This window comes from Nannospalax galili, unplaced genomic scaffold (genome assembly GCF_000622305.1).
Source record: "Nannospalax galili isolate Female #2095 unplaced genomic scaffold, S.galili_v1.0 scaffold34, whole genome shotgun sequence".
Classification (NCBI taxonomy): domain Eukaryota; kingdom Metazoa; phylum Chordata; class Mammalia; order Rodentia; family Spalacidae; genus Nannospalax; species Nannospalax galili.
Window position 1 is genome coordinate 8,761,080 of NW_008338996.1, and position 15,720 is coordinate 8,776,799.

The 15,720-nt window shown below is 44.1% G+C and overlaps 1 protein-coding gene and 1 long non-coding RNA gene across 2 annotated transcripts in view; one reads left to right on the forward strand and one right to left on the reverse strand.

Annotated features, from left to right (window-relative positions):
- Positions 1 to 10,023: 10,023 nt before the first annotated feature.
- On the reverse strand, positions 10,024 to 11,681 carry LOC115070459. The gene is made up of 2 exons (XR_003849614.1): positions 11,600 to 11,681; positions 10,024 to 10,180 (listed from the first exon to the last, which is right to left on the reverse strand). It is a non-coding gene; the product is annotated as an uncharacterized LOC115070459 (long non-coding RNA).
- Positions 11,682 to 14,686: 3,005 nt separating this feature from the next.
- Tex48 (testis expressed 48) overlaps positions 14,687 to 15,720 on the forward strand; it is a 3,969-nt gene continuing 2,935 nt past the window's right edge. Inside the window, exons 1-2 of the mRNA XM_029563685.1 lie at positions 14,687 to 14,690; positions 15,223 to 15,342. Of these exons, the coding sequence (XP_029419545.1) occupies positions 14,687 to 14,690; positions 15,223 to 15,342 (124 nt within the window). The remainder of the gene's footprint in view (positions 14,691 to 15,222; positions 15,343 to 15,720) is intronic.

Here is a 15,720-nt window from a genome sequence, read left to right on the forward strand (position 1 = left end):
AGATGATGATAGATAGATAGATGGATGATAGAGAGAGAGAGAGAGGGAGATAGATGATAGATAGATAGATGATAGATAGATGATGATTGATAGATAGATAGATAGATAGATAGATAGATAGATAGATAGATAGATGATAGATAGATAGGTAGATAGATAGATAGATAGATAGATAGATAGATAGATAGATAGATAAAAATTTAGGGCCAGGCATGGTGGCATATGCCTTTACTCCCACCCAGAAGGCAGATGCAGGCAGATCTCTAGGAGACTGAGGCCAACCTGGTCTACATAGCAAGTTCTAGGCCAGCTGTCTTTTTTGTCAAAAAGACAAAAGTAATAAACAAAAATTTTAAAAACTGTTCTGTAAGTCAATGGCACTCTGAAGAATTTTTAAATATACCAATGCCTGGATTCCACTCTGTCCTCCCTACTCACACACACACACACACACACACACACACACACACACACAGTAATTTTACTGTGTTGGGCACCAGAACTGGCATTTCTAAAGCTTCCCTGGAGATTTTAAGGGGGAACCTGGACCTGAGAGCCACCATTTAGATATATCATGAGCCTCACAATGTAAAATAGTACTTTCATGTGTGTCTGTGCCAGTGCACATGTGAGAGGGTCTGCACATGTATGGAGGGGTCCACATGTTTGGAGGGTCTGTGTACATGTGAGTGCATGAATGTGGAGACCAGAAGACAACATCAGGTGTCATCCTCAAGAATACCATCTATCTTTGAGGCAAGATTTCTTTTTCTTTACTATTTTATTTATTATTTTTATTTTTATGTGTATGAGTGTATTCCCCACATGTATGCAAGTGCACTTGTGTGTGAAATACCCTCAAAGGTCAGAAGAGGGTATCAGATTCCCTTGTAACTGGAGTTACAGATGGTTGTTAGCCACCATGTGGGTACTGGGAATCGAACCTGGGTCCTCTGCAAGAGCAGCCAGAGCTCTTAACTGCTGAACCATCTCTCCAGCTCAGAAATAAGATGTCTAATTGGCCTGAAGTTCACCAACCTAAGTGGCTGGCCAACAGACTCTGACTCTGCCCCCGCCCCTAGTACAGAGATTACAAATGTGCACCACCACAGCCAGCATTTTGATGTGGCTTCTGGAGATTGAACTCGGGTAGGTCCTCATGCTTGCCTGACAAGCACTTCACCAACTGAGCCATCTTCCCAGACCTAACTTAACAAACACTTCTTGATTATGCATAAGGACGACCCAGAAAGCTTTGAAACCATATCGCTGCCCAGGCTCCAGGCTCCCCTAAGAGTTTGATTTATCTGGGCATGGACCCCAGACATTCTGAGTTTTAACAACACAGCATGTGACTCTCATTAGCACTTAGACATGAGTCTCCAGTGCTGCTGCTGAGGGTTATTACTTGCCACTAAAGCTGTTAAAGGCTGTTTCACCCATTGCCCAATAACTCCAACACTGGGTTACATTTGTTTTCTTCTCCTTCTGTATACCCCTTGACTCCTACATGCATCCAAAGACAGCACTGATAGAGAGCATTTAACTTAATTTGACTTCCCTAAATAGCACTGGGATGTCCCAAATAAAGGAGTTGAAAGAGCTCCCCATAGGGTAAGAAATGTTGTAGGATTCCACTAGGAAGTAATTCTCCTTTTTCTGGAAGATAGGTTGGGAAGAAATGTCAATTACTTTTGCACATTTTTTTCTTTTTTTTTTTTTTTTTTTTTTTTTTTTTTTTTTTTTTTTTTCAGAGTATCAAATGTCTTGTCAAAGGCTTCACAGTAAGTTCTTCATATGAATCTGCCTAAATCCAAAGCTTTATGAAAACCGGGCTGGCCTCAAACTCACAGAGATCCGCCTGCCTCTGCCTCCCGAGTGCTGGGGTTAAAGGCGTGCGCCAACACGCCCGGCTTTTGCACATATTATTAACACTCCCTTTCTGTGGAATAGTTATCTCTGGGTCATTTCATCCTGAAAATATACAGAGGACACAACGCTATGATTCTCATTTTGCTGAGGAAGAAACTAAGGAGCGACGTTTATAGGTTACTGGTCAAAGGTATAGGGAGATAGACCTTAGCTTGGATGTCTAGTACTGTAGCGCCCCCTTCTGGTCCTACACCCTCAAAGTGTTTCCACAGGGGCACATGAATTTGCAAAGATGGATGACTTGGTATGGTGGATAGAGGGGTAGGCCACTAGAGAGAGGGTCAGCAGATGGCCTCTCTCCTCCCCACCTTGTGGTCCAGTCCAGAATTCCTGTCATCAACATTCCCTGGTTCCCAGCTCTATGACATCACAGCCTCCTGTCCTCTCTGCCACCAGCAGCAGGTGAGTGAGGCTCAAAGGTGAAACCTAAGAGTGGGAGGGAGTGATCTTCGTTCACTAAAGGGATGGCAATGTCCCCACACTTCTGGACCCCTATTCCCTTGCCATGGGCAATAGACACCACCCCTCCTTGACCTCCACCTACTGCTTTTCTCTCTGGCTCCTGGCTTCCCACCTGTGCTAGATGACCCCAAAGGGTTCGCCCAGGTCCAGAAGCCTGCCTGCTTGACTTCAGTGACCTTGCTTCATCTGGTCACTGTGCTCTGGGGTCCACAGAGACCCCAGCCTACTGGAGACAAGCCAAGAGCCTCTTCTTTGACTCCTGCCTCCATCTAGAGGGGGACAGTGGTACTGCATGAAACCCTTTCCCACCCTCAGCTTCCCAACATCAGCACTATTTTACGTATACAAAGGTTTCACAATACGTCAGAAAGCTGTGCTGAGCACTTTCCATCACTGGTTAACCCTCACAAGCCTCTCTGCTATAGAAATTTACCATTCTACAAATGAGAAAGCTCAAGTTTAAAGAGGCTATAAATTCTATAAGTAGATCTTCAAGGGGAGTGGGGATGTAGCTCAGTTGGTAGAATGCTTGCTTAGTCTGTATGAATCACAGCAAGACATAAACTGGATGTGATGGCTCTGGTCTATAATCCCAGCACTTGGGACGTAGAGGAAGGAGAATCCGAAACTCAGGGTCATTCATACCAGATTGCCTAGTAAAGATGTAACAGACACAGAAGCCTAGATTCAGACTCACCTCCATTCTAATACCCTCCCACACAGCCAATGGCTGTGATCTCCAAGGTCTATTTCTTTTTTCAGTTGTATTTATATAGTTTTATTTTATGTGTATGAGTGTTTTGCCTGCATGTATGTAAGTGCACCACATGCAAGCAATGCCCATGGAAACCAAGAGAGTGTGTTGGATCCCCTGAAGCTGGAGTTATAGATGGTGGTTAGCTACCACGTGGGTGCTGGACACTGAATCCCAGGTCCTCTACAAAAGCAGCCGGTGTTCTTAATCTCTGAGACATCTCTCCAGATCCTCCAGGGTACATTTCTAACTGAAAAGGGCAAGGTGTACAATACAATGTACATCCAGTAGGGTACCACTTGTAAAAGAGAGGCGAGGTTGAATACTTGTATTTTCTTGTATATGCATAAGATACTTTAGAGGAGAGACTCCATGTCAACATGCAAAACAGAAGTCAAGTCTTTTTTTAGCTAAGCATAGTTATGTGCCTGTACTGCAGTGTGAATAAAGCTAAGGGCCTTCACATAAGGGGCTGGAGAGGCACTGAGGTCTTGGACTGGAGGGATTGGATTCCAGAGGAGGGGTGTGTGGGTATCCAGAACCTTCCACTGTGAAGTGTGACATCAGTTTCCCTCAGGAAGCTGTCCAGCAACACTTTTGTTAGTGAGTTACTGGGGTTTACAACAGGGTCTGGTGACAACCTATGATCACAGGCTATGTGAGTGCTCCTCTCTCCTCTCTGTCTCACATCCCACCCCTCCCTCAGCCACACACAGCTGCAGGAGGATGCTTCAAGCTTGTGCAGATCTTTGCCACTGTCACCTCCAGCTGTCCTTGAAAACAGTTTCATCCTTCCACTCACAAAGACCAGGTTTTCAGCCTGATACCCTGGTTCCATCTTGGTTTTGTCTGTGAACCTCTTGCTGTGCCATGCATTGGACTAGAGGTGCCTAAAGAGTGTTTGACTCTAAACAGCAGAGATTGAGTGATAAGAAACAATCATAATAATTTAAATATATTAGGAAGAATCTGAAAGTCAGGCATGGTAGCCCACACCTGTGGATACTCAGGAGGCTGAGGCAAGAGGATGGAGAGTTCCAAGCCAGCCTGGATATATAAGGAGACCCTATTTCAAAAACCAACAACAACGACAAAAAGATGGGCTTTGCAAAATCCCTGATTTTTCCAAACACAGCCATCCACTTTCAAAGGCCAGGCTTCCAACACCTTTGGCTAAGATCTAGGTTGACCTCACCTGTGGTGTGAACACAGATACAATGTAGAGTGTTGGTCATGAAATACAGGCTCCCTAACTGGCCAAAATAAAATCCGAAGGTTTTCTATAATATTGCTCATAACTGCTTGAACTAAAGGTTGTATGTTGGTTATGGGCGTAGACTGTATTATTATGACAGCCACAGTGAGGGAAATGAGCTCTGTCTAAAAAGACACAGACTGCTGGAGGTATTGGGAAGTCAGCCACTTGGAATGGCCTAGTATTTGTTGAACAGAACAATTAGTCTCAGTCCCTGCTAGCACTGACGAGTATGGTTTCCACTTAAGAGCAAGCCTGATCCACAAGCAAGCATTTCTGCTGCCCATCAAAGTTACAGATGACTCTCCTTGAGAGTTTGGAGGAGGGTAGGAAAGCTCTGAGTGCCTAAGTCTGCAGAGGATCACTGCTGAGTGGGTGTGGACATGTGTTCTCTAACACTAAGCATGGGCTCTTCCAATAGGCTTTTGGCTCTTAATGAGTCTCCTTACCCACAGACTCTTAATATGGGCTGTTTTAATTTCAGGAGCCTGTTGTTTAATCCAGGAGACCATAGACCATTTTCATTTCTAGTTAACAGTTTCGGACTCTGTGAAAATGACCAGGGTGTCGGTGATGACGCTTCTGATTAAATTTTCTTATGTCACCTAGTTCAGTCTTTTGTGAAAAAAAAAATCTCTTGGGTACCTAGAATATTTTTTGAAAGCATCCCAAAGTCTGTCACATGTTCTATTGATTCATCTTCATTTTGTTTATGACTCTGAGAGACTTTCAAAGAGTTTTATGTGGGGCTTCTCCCTTGGTCTTGCCTTTTCAAGTATGTTTTTTAATTATACATAAGTGGGTTATTTAGATATTCTGGGTCTTTTTTCCATTCTGTTTTTAAACTTTCCCTCATCCCTACAGCAAACCACTAAGTAGACATATCAGTACAAATATATGACATTCCTGAACACTGAGTAGCTAACAGAATCCTGAATTAGATACAGTCGCTTCTGCTGCTCAAGTTCGAGAAGATTCTAAACTTTACCCTCTACCATTTCTCATCCCAGGTTTAAAGCCACTCTCTGGATCCATCTTCTCTCAAAGGCACTTTAGGGGCTTGTCCCATTAAATTTTCTTCTTCCCACTCTCTGTTTGACACCGTTTGACCCGCCCTCACTCTCTTCTAGGTCTTGTGCTCCTGACGCAGGTAGACAAACCACATAACACATCTTTACCTGGATTTTGCATAGTTTATACCTGCGTGGGGCGGGGGGATGACTTACAAAGAAATAAACATCTGGCACCCAGCCCTGCACCATGGCTCAGTGGCCCGCCGATCCAGACTGCTTTTGCCAATCGCTTTTGCCCATGGTCTACCTCATTTCACATCCATGCATGCCTACTTGCCCTGCAGAGTTCCATGCAGGGTCCATGGGGTCCTCGAGAGGTCCTCAGCACCCCATGGGGTCCATGGCAGGCTAGCTCCCCCGCTCCTGTTCCCTCCTTCCCAAAATCGCACCAACTCCTCCTTTCTCCAGTTCAGTCTCCTGCCACACAAGACTCCACCCTTCTTCCCAGGGAGCCCTGTGCCCACTGTGGCTCTTCAAAGGAAGTCAGGAGGAATAAGTCATTTCCAGGCTACACTCCACCCCTTTCCTCCACTCTTACAATCTTTCCACCAATCTTCTGCAAGGGTCCCTGAGCCCTGGAGAGGGTATTGATGTAGGGAAATCTCTTTTGTATCATGGCAAGATAGTGACTTCTTGGGCCTCCCCATCATTCGTCTTCAAGACATAGCCATTGATCTATCTCAGTGTTTCCCCTACTATAAAGACAAATGGAAGGAAGTAGACACATCTAAACAAACATGAATGTAAATAAAAATGCCTAGAAGATATCCCAGTAAATGTACTATATTCACTAAACAGTATACTTGCAATGGCTTCCCCACTAGGGCTTTGTAGGCTTTCTTGACACAGGGGGTTGGCCTGGTCTACAGCACCAGATGTGTGTTCCATCCCTAGGAACGGGCCTTATGCAATAAGAAATTTGTCAGTTGTACGTATGTTAGTCAAGCCATTATTGCACTTGCAGGCATTGCTTGGCATGTCCACAGTGCAGCACATGGGATCTGTTGTTGAAGAAAATCATAGGAGATCCTTTCTTCCCCAACCATCTGCATAGCGCCTTCTGGCACTATGAACATCATCCATCCAGTGGCACGGAGTTTTGGGCTTAGTCTCAGCTCCATCTGAGACTCCATTTCTTTTCGTCTTGCACTCACATCATTCAGTGTCTTCAGCAACATGGCCTTACTGAACTTTTAGTGTACAACCAACATCAGTGGCAATAGCCTTGGTAAATTTGAGGACCTCTAGGATCTCTCTCTGACCAACAGCTCATAGGGGGGCAACCCACCCCTGGTACTGTAGGTTTTCTTAACAGTTGTATAGTTTGGGAGCCTCTGTTTTAATCTTACCCAACCATAAAACTCCCAAGAATCTTACAGCTATAGCTGGCCTTTGTTTCTTCAAGTATCTTTCAAATAGGTTTCACATCTGTAAAACACTCAAAGGTTAACATTGTATATTAAATCAATCATAGACAAGGTCTAACATAGCATGGGAAGGTTTTATGCATTCATGTTAACTGTTTTCTCCATAGATCTTTGTTAGGTACCATAACATGGGTAAGAAGCATTAATTTGATTCTTTACTATCTTTAGTTATCCCTTTGGAGTCATGTTGGATTCTGGGGATCTTACCTGGAGTCTCTTTGTATTCTTTTATCCTTGATACACTTACAGGTGTTGGCTCCAGTTGTCTGACCCCGCACTGGGCTAAGGAGGCAGGGGGTCTCTTGTTCCCACTGTACCTGTTGGTTCCCTGAGTCAGGCAGGCCCTGGGGTCTGCCTCCTGACTGTAGCCATATTTATCGTCTCTCCTTTGACCATACCTGGCTGCTGGGGGAGGCCTTGGTGGGAAAAACTGCCTCCACCCCTAATACAGCCTTTATCAGGAGAGAAATGCACTTCATTCAATCTTTGGGGATCCTTAACCACCACTGGAACAGTTTTTATCCTTTGAATGCCTTTTGTAAACTGTTCTGGTTTTAAAGTCTTCCAGAAACTCCTTAGTACCGAACTTGGTTTTCTATCAATTTTTTCTTTGGGAAATTGGGTTCGACATAAGTCTTGCCACATTTGTCTTCAAGTGACCCAAATGGACCATTTCTTCTGTCTGGTCTTTTTTATATCTCTTGTAGGGTGTTCTGTTAGTCTACAGACACATTTTACACACTGGTCAGAGTCACTTAGACCTGCTAAAGCCTCTCTCACTTTACAAAGATCCTGTCCCATTAAAGGGCATAGCAAAACCATTAAAGCTCTATACCATTCTCAAGGTCCCAGTTGAATTAAGCTTTCCTTTATATCTCTGGTAAACACAGTATTATCTGGCCCAGTGACCTGGGCATCATATATTGCTTTTCTCATAGCTGGCTCTCTCAGTAATGCCTGTCCCTCCTTTATAGTCCTCCAGCCTCTGTTAATTATGGGAGTTTGCTTTAGTGATGACCATGTATCTTTAATGCCTTCCACCAGCCATCCCATTAAGGATGCTCCCCTCTGCACTGGCCTAGGTTGAACAGCCTATATCACAAGGAGAGATGGGTGGTTATACAACTCAGCTGCGAAGATTTTGAAGGACTTAGGCTGACGTTATTTGCTCCCATGTCCCATACCCTCACCAGCCACGTGGTGAGGGGCTCTTTGATTGCTTGATTGCAAGTTTTTCCTAGTTTCAACAGTTCCAGTGTGGAGTATTTCCTAGCTATAGTACTGTTAGCTTTTTTTTTTCCTTTTTGTATAAAAGGTCGAATCTGAGGGGCAGCTTTAGCTACTTTTATTTTTAGGTCATTTCTTTTTTCACTATTAGCTGTCTTTTTTCCTGAGTCCTTGGACCTTACATAAATTAAAATGTCCCAATTTTTTTCCCTCTCAAGCTCTGCAACTGAATCTGCTAGTGCCTCCCAGGCCTTTTCAGCTTCCCCTGCCTTGGGCAAATCCTTTATTATACAAAGTGGCTACCCTCCCTCTCTGGGTTCTCCCCTTGTGTCCAAAGCTTGTAAAAGTTTTTCTAGCCTTTCTATAACCTTTAACAAATCTTCACATTCCCAGAATGGGGCTATTTCCCCACATTTACAGCACAGCTGTGGCCCACACTTCTGTGTGGCTGGCACATTTTTAGTTACATATTTTATAATCCATTGTATAACCCACGTGACTATCACTAACCCCATTAAGTGTATGGGGTTTGGCTGCCTTCTCCCTTGGGCTCCTGCCAGCTTCTCCTGGATGGTCGCATTATCTCACAGGACTCTTTGCCATACCCATCTCTGCCCTTCTGGATTTGGGAAACTGAACTCAGCTGACCGGATGCACCAATGCGCTGCCACTGGAACCGCACTGCTTTCCGCCCACATCCCCAAGTTCTTCTCAGACTTCTGTGATTTGTTTATCCAGGCTGGACTACACCAATTTTGTCCCACTAAATTTTCTCCTTCCTGCTCTCTGTTTGACCCATCTTCACTCTCTTCAGGGTCTCATGCCCCTGACATGGGTAGACAAACCACATAACACATCTTTATCTGAATTTTGCATAGTTTATACCTTTGAGGGGGAGTGACTTACAAAGAAACAAACACCCAGCACCCAGCTTTGCACCACAGCTCAGCGGCCTGCTGAGCCGGATAGCTTTTGCCCACAGTCTGCTTCATCTCACATCCACATATGCCCATTCGCCCCGCAGAGTTCCATGCAGGGTCCACAGGGTCCTCACAAGGTCCTCCGCGACCCACGGGGTCCACAGCAAGCTAGCTCCCCCACTCCTGTTCCTTCCTTCCCAAAATCTTGCCATCTCCTCCTTTCTCCGGTTCAATCTCCCACCGCACTAGGCTCCACCCTTCTTCCCAGGGTGTCCTGTGCTTGCCTGTGGCTCTTCAGAGGAAGTCGGGAGGAATAAGTCATTTCTGGGCTACAGAGCTATTGAGTGTTATAATTGTTCTGTTCTAGAAAAAAAAGGCCCCTGAAGCAAGTGTTTAGGCAGCCAGGGAGAGCTATAAAGGGAACCTAAGTGGGTGTAAAGGAAAAGTTGGGTAGACAAAGAGGCAAAGAAAGTAGGTTTCTGAAGGTGTGAGTAGGCGCACAATCTTTCACTTTTCTTTTGTCCTTTTTCTTCAAAGAAGCCCTGTGTTGAGGATTTTTCGTTGTTGTTTTCTTCTCTTGTTTGAAGCATCCCTCTTGAACCTCTGATGTTTTACGTCAAAAATTCATCACAATAGCCACCATGAAATTTTGCCATTAAGTACACACATGAGAATGTGCATCATGGGAATATGAGTATGAACGACCTGTCTTTCCAGAAAGAGGTAACAACTTCAGGCAGAGGGGTTCATGACAAACAGGAAGGAGCACACTACAGTTAGGAAAAAACAGGCGAAAGCAACGTGTCCGCTTGCTGAGTCTTGAATACCTTAACCAAGCAGAAACACAAGAAGCCATATGATCTGTGACCTGAAAGTCACTCACTCTGGGACACGGGCTAAGTGGAGTGACTGTTGTATTATTTAACAAGACAGAACAAGTGCTTATGAAGGTTTTGAAGTGCCCAAACCAAGGTGTCATTAATTTCCTTTTTATGCAAATAAACCACCAACTTAGCAGAAGTTTAACCATTAGTTCTCAGGTCAGTCCTGAGCTGGGAGCTGGTCAGACCTGCAGGTCCACTCTTTCCTTAGGAAGTACATCCTTCTTCAGGTCACATGTGCAAGACAATCTGAAACAAAGCAGCAGGATGAGGCAAGTGTCTAAATAAGTGAAGAAAGTCAGAAATAAAGCAATTAGCAGACTAAGCAAATTAATGGCAAGGGTGTTTGTTAAATGGTGCATCTCCAAAACAAAACATCTAATTGCCTTATATAAATTTCTATTTGTTTATGAACCCTGGAAAATAAATTCATTAAAGTAAGCTCACAGTGATATACATCCGGGCTCAGATCTTACAGAAAAACTCACCAGACAACAGATCCAAAAAGACTAGTGGGAATGGAGCTAAGTTCACCACCAGATATCCCCTTCTGGTCCAAAGATTCCACACAATGGAGACGCCTGTGTCTAGCCTGCTGGGTGTACCTCACCATGAGGAACAGCTTATACGTAGGAAGCTAAAGATCAGTTAGCAAAAGGGAAATCTGACTCATAGTTGTCCAGCAGTCAGAGGTTGTGTTTGTTTAAATATTTGCAAAGTACCTACTCAGGGTCTGTTATCCTTGCTTTCATATGAGTGGGACATCTGTCCATCTTGTTCGTTGTTCATTGCAGAATCTCTACCACCAAAGAGTGCCTGGAGGATAGTAAGTTCTCCAAAATGTATACTAAATAATGGGGAAAGATTCAGGCTACCATCCTGATGGTTGACAACTAAGCAGCCAGTTATAATATTTTCAACAACTAATTATGGAGCGATGACTCTTCATAATTGACTCTGAGTCAATTGTCTATACAGTAATACACTGTGACATGAGAAACATGGTGAGCTGGGGAAGTGGCATGGGACCTCATCCTAGGTGTAGAGACAGCTTTCTGAAGTTCCTACTTTGAGTGTTCAAATTTGGTGTGCAAAGGCATGACGTAAAACCATCCCAGGTTGCAGGGCAAGTATATGAATCTGATCTTTTAGCAAAAGTGTGATTGGGAGAACTGCCCATCAAGCATCTCTCACGGCTACAGCATGGGGAGCAAAGCAAGAGAAGCTCAGGCTGGAGAGATTAACAAGGGAGTCAGAAGAACTTAGATCCAAGGGTCTGGGGAGTAGTTCTGAAGGCCTTGGGATAGAATAGGATCAGATTTGCACTTCGGCCATGTAAGTCCTACTTGAGGTGGAGGGAACAGCCAAGGAGAAAGTTTGGGCAGTGTTCCAGATGAGAGGTGATTGTAGCTGTGGCTCTGGCAAGGGAAATGGCAGTAGATGGTAACAATAGATTGAGAAGATACTGGGAAATTAAAGCCCAAACACTGGTAAGTGTAGGGGATGGTAGGAGGCAGTAGGTGTCCAGTTCTGGAGCCCAAGTGAATGAGAAGACTATTCTGGAAAATGAGGAGTATAGGCACAAGAAAAATAGATTTGATATGCAGTGAGTTAGGGAGGGAAATAGCTCCCACCAGTAAATAGAGAACAGAACTAAGATGAACTTACAAAACCATCAGGATTCAGCCGAGCACATGAGCAAGAGGTGGGTGGGGGGGAGGTGACTCTGTCCCACAGGTTGTGATGTTCCTGGAACAAAAATTACCACTCAATTTACTACTACCTCCTTAGCCTGCAAAGCTCAAGACAAAAGAGAAACTGATGCTAGTTCGTTCATTCAACAAACATTTATTGACCATCTACACTGTGCTAGGTACTGACACTGAGAACAGTGCAAAAATCAAGTCCATGACCCCCATGACTTGTGATCTATTGAAGTCAGGCAGATTACTAAACACAGTAAGTGAATTATATAGTATTAGAAAATAACAGGAAGGGGAAGATAGAAATTAGGAGGTGCAAGATGAGGGATGCAGGTTTCAAATGTAGTAGACAGTCACTAGAAAAGGTAAACTAAAAAAACTAAAACTTGAAGGTAATGAAAGAAAATAGCTATATCCAAGAACATCCTTCCAAAGAGAGGAAAAAGTAAGCATACGTTCCTGTCCTGGGAGCTTGGTGGGTTTTCACTCAGCGAGTAGCCAGTATGCTTTGAATGGAACTAATGGGGGAGTCACATGAATCGAAGACAGAGTGTTTGTGGACGTGGTTGGGGTTGAAAAAGATGGGAAATACGATAACTTGATTACAGAATGTCTTAAGACCCAGGTGAGAACTTAGGATCTTCTTCTTAGAAATATGAGAAACGACTCAGATTTTCAGGGAGGAAAAATTAAGGGAAAACCCTTTTGAATAAACGTCTCACATCTCTGCCATCTCTTTTCCTGTTCATCCTTCTCTGTAGATAGGGATTTCTACCCAGCAGCATTTTCCCACAAACTTTGAGCATTTTTAATAGCCTGAGTCTTCTGAGCACAAATTCTTACCGTGCTGTTTGTTTTTAAATGTCTTAATTCTTCAAAACTACTGAAAGGTATTTCCACAGGCGTTCTGGGCCTTTTATTTCAGCATTTAAGATGTTACTCCATTGTATTCTGGCTTGCATTGTTTCTAGAGCAAAATCAGCTATCGTTCTCGTCTTTTCTCTTTCCCTTACATGCATTTGTGTGATGCTACTGCTGCTGGTGCTAATGATGACAATTGTGGTGGTGGTGGTGGTGGTTTTAAAGTTTGAAAGTTTTTTTCCACTTAGTTTTTAGCTATCTGAGTTTTATGAAAGGTGTAATTTTACATTTTTCATGGTGTACTCCGAGTCCTTAGGTTGGTGTTTTTCATCAAACATGGGAGGAAAATCTACAGTTCATGCTTCAGGCATTTTCACTGCCGCACCTCCCTCCCTCTTTCCCTTGAACGTGTGTGTTAGTGATAACAGCACCTTCAGCTCCCTTCTGCGAGGCTCATTCTTCTCAAGTACTTTTTCATTCTACTTCAATTAGCATAACTTCGATCATCCTTTTCAGTCATTATTTCTTCTACTTTTCCATTGTTAATTGCACAGTATTCATTTTTCTTTCAGACACTTTTTTAAATATTTTATTATCTTTATTACGAGTGTATTGTCCGCATGTGAGTAAGCACACTCATATTGTACAGTGTCCATGGAGGTTAGAAGAGGGCATAGGATCCCCTGGAACTGGAATATGGATGGTTGTTAGATGCCATGTGGATTCTGGGAATCAAACCTGGGTCCTCTGCAAAAGCAGCCAGTGCTCTTAACCTCTGTGCCATCTCTACAGCCCCTCAAATACTGTTTTTATTATAGTTTATTTATTTATTATTTATTTATTGTGTGTGTATGTGTGTGTATGTGCACATGCCACAGCATGCATGTGGAGGTCAGAGGACAACTTATGGAAGCTGATTCTCTCTTTCTACCATGTGGGTCCTAGTAATCAAACTCAGGTCAATCAGGCTTTCAGGGCAAGCACCTTCAACTACTGAGTCATCTTGCCCACCCCAGATATTGTTTTATTTAGAACTAGAATTTCTTCTATTCCAAGGTTTCCATCTCTTCAACACTATATTTCTTCATCTCTCATATCCATCCCTTTCCTGTCACTTGAAATATTGACCAGAAGTGTGATATAGTGCATTTTAACAGGACAATTCCAGCTTCTGTATTAATCATTAAATGGGGAAAGAAACACCTGGGTTGAGGGAGCCTCAATCAGGGAATTGCCTCTATTGGACTGGCCTGTGGCCATGTCTGAAGGGCATCTTCTTGATGAGTGATGAGGGCGGGCCCAGCACACTGTGGGTGGTGCCACCCCCTGGCAGGTGGACCTGTGTTGCATAAGAAAGCAGGCTGAGCAGGGGCCAAGGGAGCAAGCCAGTAAGCATCGTTCCCCCATGGTCTGTGCTCCAACTCCTGCCTCCAGGTTCCTGCCCTGAGTTCCTACCCTGGGATCCTGGATGAACTGTGACCCAGGATATGTAAGCTAAATAAACCCTTTCCTCCCCAAGATGGTAATGGTCCGAGTGTTTTGTCACAGCAATGAAGAAACAAACAAGGACACTCCTGAACCATCAGCACAGGAAAATCTTGGACAGAATTACCCAGTTTAACTTCTTGTTTATCACTGAGAAGGGATCTGAGATACAGGGGCTTACCCAAAGTCAGACAGCAAGTTAGTATCAAAGTCAGGATTTAAAGGTACATGATTGTGTACCTTCTTTCCACATTTATATGGAACCCTGGAGCTGGGATAACTTGGAAGCAATGAGCTCTGGAGGGAAGACAGAAGTGAAACTAGCATCGACTGAGCCTTACTGTCCCGGAGTCACTTTGCACATATTTAACCCTTTGCTTCTGTGAAATAGTCACTACATTCCCATTTCCCCACAGTAAAAGTGGGGCTCAAGAAAGTCCAAGAATCCACATAAGAATGCACCTAGAAACAGGGTAGGGCACAGAGTCATCTGAAAGCTGATCACCAGTGATCCATTTCTGCAGGAGCTGGGATTCTGCTGTGGTGGGTCCCAGCTGGAGTGTGGACACAGTCGAAGGACTGAACTTTTCAGCTGTGGTCTCATGTTTAATTAGGAAAGAGCCCTTCCTGGTGAACTGGGCTTAAATTCAACACCGGAGATTCCAGAGTAATCCAGCTGGCAGAGTAAAACCTTCGACTCCTCTCTATGGGTAAGAACATGTACAGAGGGGGCAGTTGGGCTTAGTAACGTGTTTGCCATGCCATAAGGATCTGAGTTTGGACCCCAGCATCCACATAAAAAGCTGGGTTCAGCAGCAGGCACTTATAATCCCAGCACAGGGAGACACAGGCAGCAGCAGGAAGATCCCTGGGGAGTTGCTAGTCAGTCAGGTTAACCAAATGGGCAAGCTTCAGGTCCAGTAAGAGAATCTATCTCAAAAAAAAAAAGGTAGAGGAAGTTGAGGAAGGTATCTGATGTCGACCTCTTGCTTCCACATGCACATATGTGAACACACACACACACACACACACACACACACACACCCCATACACACAAAGGTAGTTTAGGTAAAAGGAACCAGCCTGGACTTCCTGGCCATAGGAAAACATAGAAGTATCATGCCTCCTTGGAAAAGCCCGACTCAATAATGTCCCTCCACCTACACACACTGGTATATTTCCAATGAGTGCATGAAATTTGGGTCCCAGAATCTATTTTCCCCATCCTTTTACCTCCTACAGCACCCCGCCAAAACCTGGCCTTGAAGATCTTCTGTTTATGCTGCCAGGACTGTGAGGAGCCGGTCACTGAGGTCTCCAAGGTTCCCAATCAAAACCAGACAAGCAAGCCACCAACCCACAGTAGGTATCAAGAGTACCTACCTCTCCAGACCTCAGTTTATCACCATCTTGTCGAGATGACCCCGTGTTCCCTTTGTCTTTGAGTGAAAATTCCAAACTAAAGTTAGATGATGAATAGGTGGCTAAGTACTCAAGCTAACAGACAGGAGTTTAAGCTTGCTAGTTAAAGTGTGGACCATGGACTTGCAACACTGGCACCACCTGGAAACTTAGATTCTTACTTAGCATGCCCAAAACCCTGGGTCTGATCCCTAGCACCACATTAAAAAAAAAAAAAAGCTGGGTGTAATAGCACACACCTATAATCCCAGCACCCTTGAATACATAGTGGGATGCCAGCCTGGCTTATATGAGCGCTCTCTTTCTCTCTCTCTCTCT